The sequence below is a fragment of the Drosophila willistoni genome (assembly GCF_018902025.1).
Source record: "Drosophila willistoni isolate 14030-0811.24 chromosome 2L unlocalized genomic scaffold, UCI_dwil_1.1 Seg168, whole genome shotgun sequence".
Taxonomy (NCBI): Eukaryota; Metazoa; Arthropoda; class Insecta; order Diptera; family Drosophilidae; genus Drosophila; species Drosophila willistoni.
The window spans coordinates 1,709,931-1,727,900 of NW_025814047.1; the positions used below are offsets into that span (position 1 = coordinate 1,709,931).

Genomic DNA, 17,970 nt, shown 5'->3' on the forward strand with positions numbered 1-17,970 from the left:
ACATATATACGATTATACGATTTGTAAGGTGTTTTGGGTAAATTTTCATTGTTTCAGTTTTCCCCTTTAACTTTTAATAATCTTTTCCTTCTTAAATGTCATTTAATCTACAACTCTCGATGCCGAAGCTAACAATTAAAAGAAATAAGTAAGAAACTAAGAAGAACACGAAATCTGGATAGGTTTCCTAAGGTTTTTCTAAAATCACTTTATAATATAACACTAGAAGACCGAAGTTGAATAACAAAATAAATTTTATGCACTACACATTAGCTATACATATAATTCAAACAGAGTTTCATTGAATTAAGATTGGGTTCTTCTTTAAATAAAACATATTCTTATTCCCCCTATAAAGGTAGAACATAAATGAACTGTTGATAGGGTGAAAAGAAAGTTTTTGTGGCAACAAGAATTAAGAAATGCAAGTAAATTTCATCACCACTTCTTTCTGCTAGGATACGTGATAGGGTAACACCAAATCGTTGGCTCAACTTGGTAGAGTTATAAGCGATTTTTTGTTTTGCTTTTTTCTATTGTCATTTTTTGTTGTTGTTAACTTTCGGATTTTCTAAGCAGTTTGTGTTAAGCCCAGCAAAAGAGAGACGAAAAAAAAGAAATGAATTGGTAAAAGAAAAACTAACAAGAGCAAAACATGCGTGACATGGCATGGGAGGTAAACAACAAGTGTTTTACTTGAAATCAGGTGAAGAGTGTGGGAGGCATGGCCATGGGCGTGGGCCTGATTCACTTAATAGCCTGGTCTGAATGCCAGCTGCTGTTGCCCTGACTCTGCCTCTGGGTCTTAGCCATTGCTTCAGCATGCTCTCTTTCAATCTACCTCTCCTCCTGTTGGTGGCTATGACGAATGAATCAAATGTCAAAAGCAGCCGTGTCCGTTGTCGCTCAAGCAAAGCAGCTGTCGCCTGTCGTCGGCAGAAAAGAGCAGAGCAGAGCAGAGCAGAGCCCAACCACCGCCCAATCTTCACCAATGCCCTCCACATACAAAAGGCCGGCACTTCAAAGAGCTCAGTGCCAGCAGAGCAGCAGCTCCCAGTTCTCAGTTCTCAGTTCGCAGCTTTGGCGAAATGGAAAATGTCGCCCGCAGAAGTTTTTCCCACAAAACTTGATGGGGCAGCTGCTGCTGTTGCTGCTGCTGACGACGGCGACGGCGACGGCGACGACGACGCTGGCAACGGCTGCTGGCGAAGTTGCTAAAAGAAAAACTAATTATTTAAACTGAGAGGCACAGTGGGCCAATAAATTGCAATTAAATCATTTTAGAAAATTATTAAAAATTTTAATTGATTCGATTTCATTCGATGTTCGTCGTTGCAATTCAAAATCTTTCCCTTCTACATAGAAAAATAAATTTAATAGCAAGATTCTTTTCAAAAATTATTTAGTGAAAAGTTATGCTTTTGAATTATGAATACAGATCAAAAGTTTCGGAATGTATTTGAGTAAATGAGTGGATTAAAACATGAGCTTAGTTTGAGTTGATTTCTAATTACCCATTGGAAATGAATACATTGCCCATTATTGTTTTAAGTTAATAATCATGTATAGCAAAAAAGTTAGCACTTGATAAATAAATGTATATATATTTTCTATGAAGACTAAATTGGAAAGACTTTACTACGATCAACTGTCAAATTGAACTTAAATTGGACTAATATTTTACTATTCAGATGTCTCTGGGAGTGAAAAGATCAAATTAAAAACTAAACATAATCATCAACATTTTAAGTAGTAAAGCAACTTTCGTATCTAAATCTAAAGATAAGATATAGACAGATTGCAAAGTCAAGACTGCTTTTTAGAGTTGATGTTTTAATTGAAGTTTAAAATGGCTTTAAATTTCTTGGAAATGACACGCGATTTAAAATATTTAGTTATTAAGTTAAAGAACATCGTATATTATAGATCTAGTCATAAGCCTAATATAATTGTATAGGCTATATAGTTAGTTGTAAATGATAAATGTACTAGTGATTTTCAAATAGTTCAAAGAGTCAGTTATTGGAATTCCTTGCGTCTAACTAATAACCAATTAATTTAAGCCTCAAAATACTCACTTCTAAAGGGTATAAAACCTGCGACCCTGTAATATATAAAAACAATTAAATTTTTTTAAAGACTCTTCTTAGATTTCTACCATTGTTCCATTTTTATGGGGGGGGGGGGGGATACTTAAAAATTTTTGTCCGTTCTTTTTCGTCAACTCGTCATGACAAATTAAGACCAGCAATGGCAGCAGCAACAACAACAAATAGCAACAAGAATATAATTTTATAATTTATATATTTGACAGCATAATTTTTTCAATTAGTAGGCTAGCGCAAAGAAAGAAAAAAAACACGAAGAAAGAAGAAAAATCATAAAAATTTCAACGACATTTCGTTTAATTTTTTCTTATAAAGGACTGACCAGCCGTCGAGAGCAGGCCATGCTGGGCCAGGATGAGGCCATGTGCTGGACACCAAAGCATTTTATACTTTTATCCCTTTTGCTAACAAAAACACACACACACACACACACATACAGGGATGGTGGGTGGTTGTACAGGGGAGGGGTGGGAAAAAGGAGTTAACGAAAAGGCGCGCCAACTGTAATAACAACAACAGAAAGCGAGGGGGAGGTTTCCCAATGAGTTGAATAAGTCTGAGTAGGGCAGGGAGGAGGTTGAGTGGGTGGTGTGGGGGGTAGAAGAATGGAAAATCACAGCCAGCACAGCTGCATGTGCTTTTGCTGTAAGCTGGCCAGTTCACGTACAGGTCCTGCCATATGTGTGTCTGTTTCTGTGTGTGTGTGTGGAAATGACAGGCAAGCGGCTGACTCGGACCTCGGACTCGGACTCTTTGTGTATTGCCAGGACACTGAGGACTGTGGACTGAACTCCGCATTGTATTGTATTATATAAGTGTGTGTATTTGTGTCTGTGCGTCATTATGCCCAAATGGCGCCCATGCTGGCGCTGGCGCTGGCTCTGCCTCTGCCTGGAAGAGATTACTGGCGGCGACACCTGTGCAGTAGCAACAAAAGCAGCAACAGCCTGTGTGTCAGGATCAGAATCATTCACATAAACACGTATGTGTGTGTGTGTGTCTGTGTGTCCCTGAATCTCTATGTATGTCTGTATGTTTTACAGTTAAAAACTTTTTTGCAACTTGCTGCGTCAGCTGCTTCATTACACATGGGACAAGGGACAAAGGGACAGGAGACAGGAGACTATACACACATACATAGATATGGGAATTGAAGTAGGAGAAAGCAAAGAGAAGAAGCCGCAGCGGGAACGATAACGGCAAACGGGAAGAGGAGCGACAAATATATGTTTCGGTAATGCCACAAAGAACCTCCCCAGGTTGGTGCTAAAGTTTCAGCCACATCTGATTAGATGATAATTAAAAAACCTTCGAAACTAATACAACAAAATGGAAATAAAATATATCGAAATTATTAAATAAAGGGCTGAGTTTGGAATCGGTTAATAGGTGATACATATGTATAATGTGAATTACCATCAATCAAATGCAGTTAACAAAATTACTGTAAGTACTTACATAACTCTACAGAGTAAGTACTACAGACAGCAAAGAGTAATGAGAACTAGTTAACCACTCTGAGTCCTAGTAGCATCTTCATATTTGTGATATTGTACATAAGTTATTGAAAACAAAGTTGAAAAACATATAACTATTTGTTTCTGCATTTTTCAAGTCAGTAAGTAACTTATATTTATCTTTTCCGATACATGTAGTGTATACAAAAAATCCGTTAGTTTTGTCGGTAAAATTTCGTTTGATCTTATTTTTATTTAGATATATACATATAATCAATATCGCTTAGTAGATAAACTTTTGAATATCTGTCTAGAGTGTAAGCTTAATAAAACTAAGTTTTTGTATAAAATAGTTACATAAATTGATTTTAAAAATTTTAAGCTTTAATTATGATTAACATTAGTCCAGAAAAAATATTAAAAAGAAAGACGAAATTTTTGAAAATTGTTAAAGGAAATTCTTAATAACCCATAAATTCATACAATTTTCATGGTAAGAATTAATACATTTTGTTTATATATATTCTTTATAGCATTTCGATCTGAATTTGATATGAGTAATTTCGAACAAAAATAAAAAATCAATACATTCAATTAACTCTCAAATATAAAAATTACAGTGTGACTTCTATTTAGTAGGGTGATTGGATAACATGGTGTATTAAAATCATTAAAATGTCCCGAAATCTCTTAAAAACTACTTAAAAGAGCCAGAGATTTGATTTATTGATCTAAGTATTTAAAGTTTTTGCGACTAATAATAATCATAATGCGAAAAAGTGAGTAAAACCGAAATGTTAAAAACTTAACTAAAGTTTTATTATTTGCTCTTCTCATTCAGAGTTTTTCCTAAACAACTATAAAAACTGAGCAAGTATTAAATGTTTGGCATCTATTAGTCCATATACGAGAGAGATGAATATTGGAGAGTATTAAAGGGAGAATATTAAAATTTGGTATGTGGATTCTTATACCATAAGACTAATAGTATGAAAGCTGTTTTCGTAATTTACAAAGTGAATATTTCTTTTCCAAAATATTTAGAATAAAAAAGGTTATTTTAAATATATGATTTTCAGTATTTAAGTTTCCTGAAAAATATCCCCACCCGATATTTTGATATTTTGCTTCTTATGCTGGTAATATTTGAATATTCAAGATGGATTTTTACCTTCATATAACCGAGTACAGAACCCAAAATATATGGCTAGATCCGCCATATTTTAATTGCAATAAAATTTATTAAAAACGGGAATATTTATAGGAATTTTCTTTAATTAACTGCTTTCTAGTTGTCATATTGACTGAAATTCATAGTCTACATAGTCTAATATAAAGACAATTGAATTTGCAAAACACATCGCATTGAACTATTAAAGAAACCCTCGTGGAAAACTATTTACTCTACGTCAGACTTTGGCCACAATGAATGGTTGTGTGTGCGAGTGCGTATGTGTGTGTTTGCAACGTGCCGCAGCATCGGCATCATTTTAAATTACACATCACAGAAACACACACTCATACGTACACACACTCATACATACACACACTCAGCCACTCAAACACAACGACCAACAACAACAACAACAACAACATAAGCGGTGGCAACATCAACATTTTTGCACTAGTTGCCGCACGTGTGAGTTGAATCCTCTGCCCTATCTCCCCTCAACGCCCCCCTCTCGCACTTGCCACCAATGTTGCTGCCAGTGTCAGTGTCAGCCATAATAAGATAATGGCATGTCACATACTGAGGGAAAGAGATGGCAAAAATAAAAGAGAGAGAGAGAGAGGGAAACAGTTGAACGGGTGTCGCGCTTAATCGGCTTTATGGTCTGTTTTATTTCCGATATGAACTGCTTCTGCAAAATGTCCAAAGAAGACTCTCAACATGAGATATACAGAATGCGATAGAGTGCCATTGGGAGAACATTTGCCTGCCACATGTTGCCCACAAGAAAAAACAGAGAGAGAAGAAGCAAGAAATAAAAACACAAAAATGTGTTGTATTTAGGCAAGCAATTATGCCTAGAGTTGAGATCCAGCTGATGGCCGCCAGCTGCTCGATGAAATTCCCCAATGTTGCTTATTGCCAAATGCAATTTTCAGTTAAAAACTATTCAAAACGAGGCCATGTTGCAATTGAAGATTTTCCAGCTGCCATCTCCAAAAGAGGAAAAAGGAGGCTTGGGCTTGTTTCTGATTGGAAAAGCATTTTTATGCCACTTTACCCCGCAGCACGTGACGCAGTTGCTGCCGTTGATTGCCTGGGCAGCCAGGCTGTCTGTTGCTGGCAGCAGCAGCAGCAGCAGCAATAACAAGAACAACAACAACAACAACAATAACCAGGCAACTGGCAACTGGCAATGGCAACACATGTTGGCACGTGTCGACGTTGATGTTGCCCCGGTTCCTGGTCCTCCAGTTCCCTCTCTTTCTCTCTCTCTCTATATCTCTCTTTCTGGTCCTCAGGTCTCCTGACTGCACTAGACAGGCAATGCGACTGACGCCGTTGCTGCTGCTGCTGTTGCTGCTGCGGCTGCGAGTGGCTGCCGTTTTCAATTAAAAATTGCGAATGACAGCAGGTGCTGTTGATGGCCCCTAACCGAAAACCTGTAACAAACACACACACACACACACACACACGATTGTTTGTACGTGCACCTGTAAGAGGTTTGCTTTAGTTTTTTATACATATATATCTAATAGATGGCAGAAGCTCCTCTGTTAGGTTTTGTTTTTGGCCACCGGTTCAGAGACCATTAGCAGGACCTACAGGATCAAAATGAATTTCGAATAGGGGATAAAGTTGAAAATGCATTCTTAAATTATAACCAAATGTTTAGCACATTTAAAATTATTACACAGCTTAACATATTTTTACAGCAAAAAAACTAAAAAAGGGATGTTTTCGAAAAAAGTTGAAAGCATTAATTAAACCCTCATGTTTTAAAAAAAAAAAATGTTGCTAATATATGAATATATAACGAATAAATTTAATTTGTAAATTAAAAAACGTCTTCCGAGCTAAGATTAAGAAATCGTAGTTTTATCTTTTTTTTTTTTTACTAAACTTTAAAGTAAGTACCCAATTTTATAACGTTTTTTTTTTAGACTTAATTGTTGTAACACCCTTAGAATTGTAAGGCTATAGCTCAGATTTTTATGTAAAATCTATTTGATAATAGAAATAATAATTTAAGTCTGTAATTAAAGGGTTTGAATATAAGCAAAACTAAAATTAAAAACTTAGTTGCTTCTGTTTTTGACCCAAAGGAAAGGTAAACGGAAAAAGAAGAATATAATTTATAATATAAACTGAACTGAACTCTAAAGTATTTCTATAATAGAAGAATATTCTTTTTACCAGAAACAAATGCAACAAAATTAAATCGAATATTATTAAATATAATGAATATAATTATATAATTAAAGAGTTTAGTTATAATTTGGTTATAGTTTACTAACTGCTCTCTTATGTATATGGCTTTAAACAGAGCTTGAGATCAGAATGAGTTCTGTCCTGAGTTTATATCGGGGTCTGGTCTAAATACTATTGAATTCCTTTAATTAAAAAGTTTAATAAATTGAACTATTTAGTCTAAGATTAGATACATTTTCTTATTTGCTTTTTGCCTGTTTGCTTGGCAGGTCCCCTCTCCTAGTCCTTACAGTCTAGAGTCTAGACTTCTCTTACTAGAATTAAATCTGTTGAATTACAAATGATTTTGCATAATTTAGTTTAGGTTGTTAAAAGTTCACCCGACTTTTACTTATCAGATTTCCCATTGTGATTCATTTCAATTAAACAAGTTACTTGCCACAATGTTGCATGCATCAGAATGATGATGTAATGTCATTGAGCAAATATTCCTGGGATGTTGCTCTCGAGCCGGTTGCAAGTGTGCTGCCCGACAGCAACATATGACACTGCAGCAACAATCAATTTTTTGTTGTATAGCTTTTTCTTTCTTTTCTTTTTTGGCACAAAATCTGTTGCAGACACTTGAGCCAACAGCTCAAACAACTGTGTCTTGACAAGTTACAAGAAAAGGCATGACTAAAAGAAGAGAGAGGGAGGGAGAGGGGGAGAAGGAGATGGAGAAAGAGAAAGAGGGAGACAGCTGCTGCCACTTGGCGGGCGCAGTTTCTGTTGCTGGGGCATCATCTGCGTTTCATCTGGCACAAGAAATATTGCGGCAGCTGTGCCAGCTGCTTCGTTTTGTCTTCTTTTTTTTTTTTGTTTTTTGGCTGACGCCCCTTTAGCCAAAGTGTGGTTGCCGGGTGTGTGCAAGTGTGTGTGTGTGTGTGACAAGGTCAGCCCTGTCTAAGGCCTGGAGAGGCACACTCTTGCTCTTGCCTGGCAAATTCAATTCAAATGTTTTGCCTTCAACTCAAAAGTGTGGGCGATGGTCAGAAGAGGGTTAAGAGAATGGCAAGGGGGGAAGACAATTTGGTAGCTTGCCAGCAAATGCCGTCTACAATTGCACTGGACATGGCCCGTTTTTCTTTTCCATTTCTCTTTGGCTTTTAGCCTTTTTTTCTACTTTTTTTTTGCTTTGTTTAGAAAATGTTTAAAACATAAGAGAGGACAGTTTGGTCGCAGATGCTGGGTATAAAGATGCGTTCGAAGCATGAGAAGGTTAATGGTTAAAGCATTTGTAACTCCTCATACCAAGGACAGCCATGTGAGAGAATGTGAGAAGTCTATGAAGAGGAAAAACAAGGAATAACAATGCAAAACTGAATAAGGAGGGAATAAAGTAGACTGAATAACTTTTAAAGAAAACCCCAGAATAAAACGAGATTTCAAATTGTAAGTGGAAATTATTTGAGCTGAATTTTTATATCTTACAATTGCCAGAAATTTCAACTTTTTACATACTATTAAGGATTTGAATTCATCATGAAGTTCTTCTTCAGAAAGTTTTCTCAAGGATTTCAGGGCCCATAAGTCTATTTGTTTTCAATTTAGCGAGTGACTAATTATTAGGGCTTAGTTCTATATGCTGAATAATTAGATACTTCATTCCATGGATATATTGATGAGGTATTTTGGGATAATCTGAATCCTTTAATTCTGACTAACTTTGCAAGGATATAATAATATAATATATCTTGCCAAGCTCAATTTGGTAACATTCTTATATTTGGAATTGATCTTTGCCATTTATATCGTTACCGAATTGCAAAGATCAGCAAAGATCAACATTGCAAGACCAAATTTATTTTGGTTGAAATTTCTTACTTTGACCCCATAAATATTACATTTATGAGTATGTCTTTAATATATAATTCTATCCTGATTCTCCAAAGGACTTCCTTGTCATTTTGAAAGCTAAAAAGTCGGTCTAACTCAGCCTCATTCATTCATTTCTCAGATCTGATAATATCAATCGATTTTAATCAATAAGATTTAGAATCTGGAAAAAAAATCCTAGAATTCTCGAGTCAAAAAAAACTAATCCCTTTTATTTTTGGGACACCAAAGTATAAATATCCATAACTGACTATATTTTGCTGATCCCCCATTTTAAAGTATTAGGTCCTTAGAAACCTTTACTAAATTACGAAATACAAATACATACATACAGTCAATGGAATGATTTTTTCTTATCTTTGACAAAGCAACAAATGATTTTTAGAAAATTTAAGAATAGAAAAGCTTAAACTATTTTTATTGGCAGTACAAAAATATACCTTTGCCATCTAACAATAAACAATATTTCTATGAAATGTGAAACAATGAAGAAACAGTTGACATAATAAAAAGCAATTTTCAGGTCGACAGCATTTCATTTTTACAGCAATATTCATTCATTCATTTGTTGGTTAGACAATTGTTTACCTTTCACTAAAATTTTCCAATTTTTGCCTTAGAGATTAAGCCATTGTTTCAGCAAAGAGTATGTGTATACTATATACATATAGACCAATATATTTTTCAACTTTTTTCTATGACATTTTTGCGTTTCGCCTGCAAACATTTTGCTTTGGTTGTTGTTGTTGCCGTTGTTGTTTGTTGCCCACGTCTTTTTAATAAGCTGCCACTTGCAGCGACAACATTTTCGCTGTGGCAAAGCCAACGGGACAAGAACAAAAAAAAAAAGAAGAAGGAAAGCAAGAAAATCCTATGGAGGAAATAAAAATGAAGAACAAAAAAAAACAGAAAAAAAGGAAGCCAGCCAGGCGAACAGCAGAACTAGAAGCAGAAAGCAGCAGCAGGACGACGAGCAGGCGACAGCAAAACCCAAAAATTTGTTTTTGACTTTTTCGATTAAGTGTATGCACACCAATACACACACACACACACACACAGAGACAGAGAGAAATAACCGTTAGTTGGCTTGCCTGTGTGTGACATTTTCGCGCTTTTTTAGCTTCATTTTCTTCTTCGTTTTTGGTCTCTTTGTTTGACTTTGAGCTTTTTGAAGCGGCAACAGCAGCAACATTTTGTGTCGCAGTCGGTGTTGGTTGGGATAATAAGCAAATTGACTTATTTCCGGTTGTCGCCATATTGTGTTGTCTCAGCTGTTCGAGGCCGCAAACAAAATGGCGTCTCATTAGTCAATGTCGTCGCCGTCTAGGCAAAAGGCAAAGTCGTCGTTGCTGTTGCTGTTGCTGTTGCCGTTGTCGGCATATCTTAATTGCAAAAGGTGTGAAAATTCCAATGGGATCGTCAAGGAGTAAGGGCGGAAAGGGGGGCGACATAGGCAAAGTTTGCAATGCTAATGATTGATTGAGCGCTTGATGGATTGCCAAATGGTGTAGGCAATCGAGTTGAGGATGGATCTACAGATGGGTCACATGTGTGCGAGTGTGCGAATGTGTGTGTTTGTCGCTTCATGGACTAATTTCATGCCAACCAATAACAGCTGCATTTGTCATGTGCATTTCACCTGCTTCGATTCGATTCCAAATATATATAGTTTTTTTTTTTTTTGTTATATTTTTTCGCTTTATGTCTGCCGACTATTACGCTAATAACTTTGCCCTTTTGTTGCTGCCGACTCTGTCCATTTTAAATGCAATCACAGTATACGACTGCATGCAGCCATTCCCCTGCGTTTATTGCATTATTAAATAGTAAATTGCTGGGCTCCTCATTGCCTACTGATTGCTGATTGAACAGGGCTTGAAACGTTGATTTGCCCATGGTTAAAGGGGAAATTAAATTAGCGCAATATTTCATTTCATTCTTGATGGACATCTCAGGTCAAAACAAATTACTGAAACTGTCAAAATTATAAACTAATATTTGCTTGACTGCCAAATTATATCCTTGAACTAGTTAAAATTTAAATATTACCACTAAATGGTAATAGAGATTGATCTTGATCCCATCACATAACTTATAGAAATGACAAATATTCAAGTAGTTTGTCTCAAAAACATTTTTTCTATTCATTCTATGTGGTTTTTATGTCACAATTTTTATAATCTCCGTTGAGATTAACTTTCAAATGCTCTTGTCTAGAAATAAAAAGCAACGACTGCCATCTGATGATAAGGAAATGTGTACTGTATATACATATATATTGACTACGTTGTCGTGGTATGTAGCATCACTGAGGGATGCGGAAAGGAAGGTCCATTCTCTGTCATCGCTTTAGGCGACTGGCCTATTTAGATATAGTACCATATATATATTATATAGTTTAACTATACATAACACTTTTTGTTGATATTTTTTAGGGGCAAGTTCAGTGTCCCAGAAAAAAAAAATCTGATCAATTTCTCAAATATAATTTATGCGCTTTTTAATCAATTTTGGTGTGAAAACCATATATTTAATTTGTCGATTACTTTTTTTTTTACTCGATTAATCATGAATAATAACTGCTTAGCTTTAACTAGAAGTGTATTGAAATCATCGTATAATGTCCTTTTTTTTTTGCTTAAAGTTTATTATTAATTAAGTTCATTAAGTTTAACTTAATTTATGGATTTTGTATGGAACATGTTAATAAAAAATAAATCTTACAATTAGGTTTAAGTCAGTAACCTTAAGGACTATATACCTAATATTGTAATTAAGTAATTAATTAAGGCTTTCACATACAATTAGGATTCAAATTCATCTTAATATTCGGGAAATCTTATTAAATTGATATTGTAAAAATATTCAAGTTTTTCAACCTGATGGAAAAGTTTGTTTTCTTCTTAATGACTCAAAGTCATTTGAAGTTCTTGATAGAATGTTGACATCTATGAATATGAAAAACGTAAACCTCTAACATTAGCCTTACATTTTCTATATTTTGAAGTTGACAAAAAGTTCTAAATTTTTTGGTTTTGCTAAAACATTTGACTATATCTTGTTACCAGATTAATTAAATAATCTGTCCAAAAAAGTAAACACAAATATATTTATTCAATTGTAAAATTAACAAGCCTTTTTTTTAAAATAATTAAAAGTGCTTAGGGTTGTATACATTGATCTAAATATAAACCATGGAGTCTAATGTTGATTTGTACCCAAGTTTTAATCGTCACCTACTTCAGAAGCCACAAAGAGCAGATGCTTCAACTTAAAACAGATCTAAATATAACTTATTCCACTTACACATAAATTTCAAGTCAAATCTAAAAATGAAAGTGCTTGGAAATATTATTAAGGCTTCTACTTAAATACGTTTTATGGTGATCATAACTAGCTAGCTTCTGATTATGTGAGCGATTAGCAATTCTTGTATTAGCTAGTTTAAGTGATAAAGTTTTTACCCATAATTAATGATATGAAAATTGATAATTAGCTATCTAAGCACTCAACTAAACCTAATTGAATTTGTAACTAGTGGATTAAAGATCACAAAACCATTGAAAAAAGACACCTTAATTAGCCAACTTCTGTGTGCCAATTAGTTCAATTTAGGTGGCTAAGAACTTCAAGCCAATTGAAGAGTTGTCGCTGGTGAAGTAAATACAAGTCACAAAAACAAACACACACACATTTAACGGGGGAGATTATGGATAAATTTTAAACTTGGGTATTCCTCAATTAGACATACTTTAAATAGACTTTTGTTCGCCACTTTTAGCCGCTTTGTGTGTTTCACACAAAAACAAAAATGGAAAAAAAAAAATAAAACAAAAAACAGAAGGCAGACTGTGAGCCTACAAGCTGTTAAAATGTTTATGCAGGTGTCATGCCAATGACTGACTGAGGGACAGATAGACAGAGACAGACAGACAGAAAGACAGGGAGAGAGAGAGGGAGAGGGAGCTGGTGACTAGATGGAACCACAATGATTCGTCTGCTTGGGTCAACAACAACAATGAGAAAGGCCAGAAAGCAGCTGGCTGAACACTTGCCACTTGCTCAATTTCATTTCACTGCAACGTCCGATACCTTTCTCTACATTTCTGATCATCATTGGGCAGGAGAACAACAAAACGCAGCTGTCCCCGTCAAGGACGAAGATCAGGCCAGGTGAAATGGCTCACGAATAGAAAATAAAGGGCAAAAATAACGAAATTGATCTGTTTCGATCGAGATGTTCTTATTTTAAATAAGAATATTATTTATTTTATAGTCCGAAATTGGAATCAAGCAACGAGCACATGGCATCCAGCTGCAATTATTTGCAGTTATGGAAAGTTTCCCCCCTCCCCGGCACCCGCCATCCACACCGTTATCCACCCAACTCGAAGGCCATCAGAAACAGACGGCGGCGCGACCAAAAGTCATGGACCAAAGCCAAAACCAAAGCCAGACGTAAAATGCTAAAGTCGGGTACGGGATGGGGAAACGGGCAAATAATTTATAAATTTGCACGTGAAACTGACAAAAACAAAATCCAAAAAAAAAAAAAAAAAAAAAAACAAACAATTGGGGGAAACTGAGTGTGGCAGAGACTTTTGCTGTGGCAATAAAAATCAGAAAATATATTGAGTGCCAGCTGGTGACAATCAACATGTGTTGTTCATGCCCTTCACTTCCCTCCACATCCCACCACATCTTGCCCTCTCTTCGTATCTTTGAGATACTTTTTTAGAACTTACCATTTTGAATGATTTGTAGTTTATATATATTTAACTTAATTGTAGTTGATTTGTTGTTTTTTTTTTTTTTTGTGTTTAATTTTAGTTTTTAGTTTGCTTTGGTTTTAGTTGTTGATATCTATGATTTTTTGTTTTGTTTGTTAATTGATTTGCGGCATGTTTTGTGGTTAAAAAGTATCTTCAAGATACTTTTTGTTCAATAATAATACGTTTGATAATTGTTTATGTCACAGAGTTCACAATGCGATAACGGTAAACTACATTGCATCAGTATTTGTTGTACCGGCATCTCGGAGCAATGCCAATGCCAAACGACTGAATAACAACACAAGATACGACCGAGAGACTTAACACACAGAGAGAGTGAGAGAGGGAGAGACAAAGAGAGAACCAGGAGCAGAGCGTACGACGTCCGACCAGTTGAAAGTTGAATTTGTTTGTGAATGGCGTTGGCGTTGCTTCTTTCAGGTAACGCCAGCAACAGCAGCAGCAGCAGCAGCACATGTTCGCCGACTCGTAGATGACTTCGGCTCTCGGGTTCGGCAAAGGCGCCTGCGCAGTCGCAGTTGTCGTCGGCGCTGCGGCTGCTGCTACTGAAACAGCTGTTCCACTGCTTGTTTCCCCCTCCATCACCGCCGGCGTCAGTTAACGTTAGCATTGCCTCTGGCCTTATCGCTAGGCAGGCAACAGCAACAACTGCCAGACATTTCGTTGTCGTTGTCCCCTCGTCGCCGGCTTTGTCGACGATGTCGTCAGCGTCATCGTCATCCTCGCCGTTGGGCTATTAACATCAGCTGCTCCTGCTGCTGCTGCTGCTGCTACTCAGCCTCCTGCTCTCGCTCTTCTTCTTGGATTGCTGCTGCTGCTTCTGCTGGCGGCAGCTGAAAAAATTCCTTTTTGGCAGCAGCTTGCTTCGTTTTGTTTCAGTTTTATATTGATGCGAGTGTGTGTGTGTGTGTGTGTGTCTGTGTGCCATGAAATTCCAGTTGGCATTGCGTTTGCCAACTGCGTGCCGATATTTAAATAAATTGCCAACCAATTGTGCCCACATACACAAGCATGGCACACGCCCACTTCTTCTCCTCCTCCCACGTCCACTCAAACTCCCACTCCCAGTGACAGAGTTTTACCCCCTCCTCAAATATCGCACCCTGTCGCCTGTCGGTTGTGCATTTGAAAACCATTCAAATGGCCTTATGCTCGTGTTCACACCATGTCAAATGCTTACTCCACATAAACCTCATACTTGTCTCCCATCCCCCCCAGCTCCCCGCCACCCAATCATCTACAATCCTCTTTAGCCCCATGGGAGTTTTTCGATTGCAAGCCAACAAAATGAGCAAGCAAATTAACACCGAATTTTTGTTGTTTTACTTCATTTCGATTTGAATTGGAAATTCAGTTTAAAAAATTTTTAGACTTTGCCAAATACTGGAAATGCTTAAAATTCATTTAAGACTTGCTTAGGTAATCAGAGACTCACAGATACCCTACATTACATTCTACATTATAACCATAGAGAAGAAGAATCAATGAGCTAATTTAACTTTGAAGATGTGCAATTTAAACGAATATGAATAAAATATAAAATATTGAACTTTGTCTAGATTTCGAACTTATTGAAGTTAATCAAAACAGGGTTTTAGCCGGGCTTCAGGTCAATAAATCTTTGCCGTTCTTTTTTCGCTTCATGTAGTTTGAATTCCCAACTACTTTTAGCGTTGAAGACATGGTATGGCCATTACAACTGTGGATTCTTCAGCGAAGTCTGCTGATGATAGAACTTGGTGGTTCTTAAAATAGCTACATATACAGACAACCTGCTCACCTTTTGTGCTGCCTATGGGCTTAAATCTTATAAATTATTAAGATTTATTGACATGAAGCCGGGCTAAAACCCAGTTTTGATAAAATATTAAAGTCAAACCTTGCATTTAAGCCGGCTCGAGGTCAATCTTTCAAAGGTAACACGAAAAGGTGGGCTCGTTGCAATAGCCATGCCATGTCTTCAACTCTAAAACTAGTTGGGAATTGCAACTAAATGAAACAAAAACAGATTACCGGAGTTCACCTTTGACTTAAATTTTAAAAAGGTCGTAATCTAAGAAATGTAAAATATTGTTTAGGTAAAAAACACTCCTTTGAAAACGGTCGATAAAACAACCAGAAAAATAATTATTTTATTTATAATTTATTATAATAAATATATATAAAAATGTTGTGTGAGTAACTACAATCGCTATGCATTCAGAAACTACTGAACCGATTGCGTTTAAATTTTGACACACTGTGGAGTCAGGTTCAAGCTTGGGTTTTGTCGACTTTTTATCTCGATATCATACTCGCGAGCGAATAAAATTGGTATTATAACGGCTTTCCGGGTATCGACTGCAGTATGCGTGGGCAGTTACATGTCAACCACGTGGTAGGAAATTCATGCATTCCTGTTTCAGTTACAAACGAAAAGTTCCTATCGAAATAGTGCCTCGTAAAAATAGGTATTTGGGTCGTCGAAAGAATCAGAAGTAATGTTTCGAATAGGACTGAAGAAAAGCGGGAATTGTTATGGTACGCGGAGCGGCTAAGGCCAAGGAAGAGGATTCTTATGGAACCAGCCGGAAGGCGTGCAGCCAGGTTTGAGCATGAGCGTTTGCGAGCCGGAGAGTCGCGGTCTGCACCAATTCAATTGCTTCGCAAAGAAGTGAACTGCTTAGGGGAAGGGTAGCTGAATCCCGCCCACAGGTAAGACTAGATCGACATGAGCAATACCATCGTATTGCATTTCGATATGACCCAGCTGCTCCAGCCGCTATGTCGTTATTGGCCAGAAGAGTCATGTCTGCACTTACTGTCAGGCTCTGAAGTTCAATAATGAAACGAAAGGAATGTGTTGAGCTGGCGGCAAAATCAAATTACCTCAAAGCACCTTGAAGCACCACCAGAGCCACTGTGAACTCTACTTTCCGGATCCACTACTGAATCGAAGCAGTTCCTATCAAACATTAGAAAATATAATTCCTGCTTCCAAATGACGTCATTTGTTTGGAAATTGTGACTGCCCAATTAATGCCAACTTTCGAAGTCAAAGGGCAAATCTATCCCAACGCTGGCGCCCTGGTCCCCATCCCAGATAGTGAACATAAACTTCTTCAAATGTATTTCATCGGTGATTATAGAGACGAAGCCAATGCAAAATACCACAGCGAAACGTGGCAGGGTACAGCTAGTATACCTATATGTTTTATATACATATGTTTTGCCAATCTGCCTATTCTTATTCAAAATGTCAAGAAAGAATCTCTTGAATGGCTTTTTTAACATCCGACAGTTTGTAGCATTAAATTATAATGTAACGTGTTTATTTATGCCCTGCCAGAGGGTATTATAAAATTGGTCAAATGTTTGTAACGCTGACGTTTCCAGCCCCATAAAGTATATATTCTTGATCAGCATGAGAAGTTGAGTCGATATAGCCATGGCCGTCTGACCGTCCTTCCGCCTGTCTGTCTCTTAAGAGCTATCAGGATGAAACTTGATATATGAACTACTTCTAGACCAGAGCAGATAAAGTATGATAATTGTCACTATCGGAATTCTATATCATACAGTTATAGAAGAAACACATATTAAGAAATTGGAATATGAAATTTACTAATATGATAGTTTTGGATATAAAACATCAGATCCCGAAATTTCAATAAGATCGGATAAATAGAACACAAGTTACAGTCCAGAAATCCACAGAGAAGCTGAGCACACGCATACACACACAGACGCAACGTATGTATGTATGTGTATGCGTTTCAATCGGGAAGAAGAAGAAAAAGAAATGGTTTTGTCTGTGCATTATTAAGACCTACAGAGCTGAAATTTTGCATGTACAATTTATTTTAATTTATTTATTTTTAGTTATTTACTGCATGGTATACAAATTATTATTGATGAATTGCTTTCGAAAGTCGTGTGTGTCATTTCTGAAATGCCCATATACTTATGTATATATATAAAAGAGAGATAAGAAAGAATTGTTTTAACATTTTCGTACACAACCTTATCGTTTTGGTCAATGTCAAAATGCAAACACATAATTGAATTGAAATAGATTTTGCACTAAGAAAAGAATAAATTCTTATCGCGACAAACGACAATACAATCCGAAAAATATATAATTCAAAGAATATTTCAAAATTAAATCATTGCTCTCAGAGACATTAACTCAGTCGCAAGTGTTAAGTAAATTAAACATTAACAAATCCCAATTTGTATATATTCTGGATTACTTTCCAAAATGAGAAGGAAAAGTGTCCTCCCACTTGTTGGCCTCTTCCTTGTTCTTGGTTTCCAGCATGTAATCTCTGAATCCCTTTTCCTGGATGATCACGGGGTGAGTGGCCAAGTGA

The 17,970-nt window shown here is 36.5% G+C and overlaps 1 protein-coding gene across 2 annotated transcripts in view; it reads right to left on the reverse strand.

Moving 5' to 3' along the window:
• The window catches only part of LOC6643396 (protein CBFA2T3), a 28,934-nt gene extending 15,339 nt beyond the window's left edge, over nucleotides 1-13,595 (reverse strand). For both annotated transcript variants that reach the window (XM_002066107.4, XM_047009725.1), the window contains exon 1: nucleotides 13,571-13,595. In XM_002066107.4, coding sequence (XP_002066143.3) covers nucleotides 13,571-13,573 — 3 coding nt within the window. In that variant the 5' untranslated portion in view covers nucleotides 13,574-13,595. The remainder of the gene's footprint in view (nucleotides 1-13,570) is intronic.
• Between the last annotated feature and the right edge of the window lie 4,375 nt (nucleotides 13,596-17,970).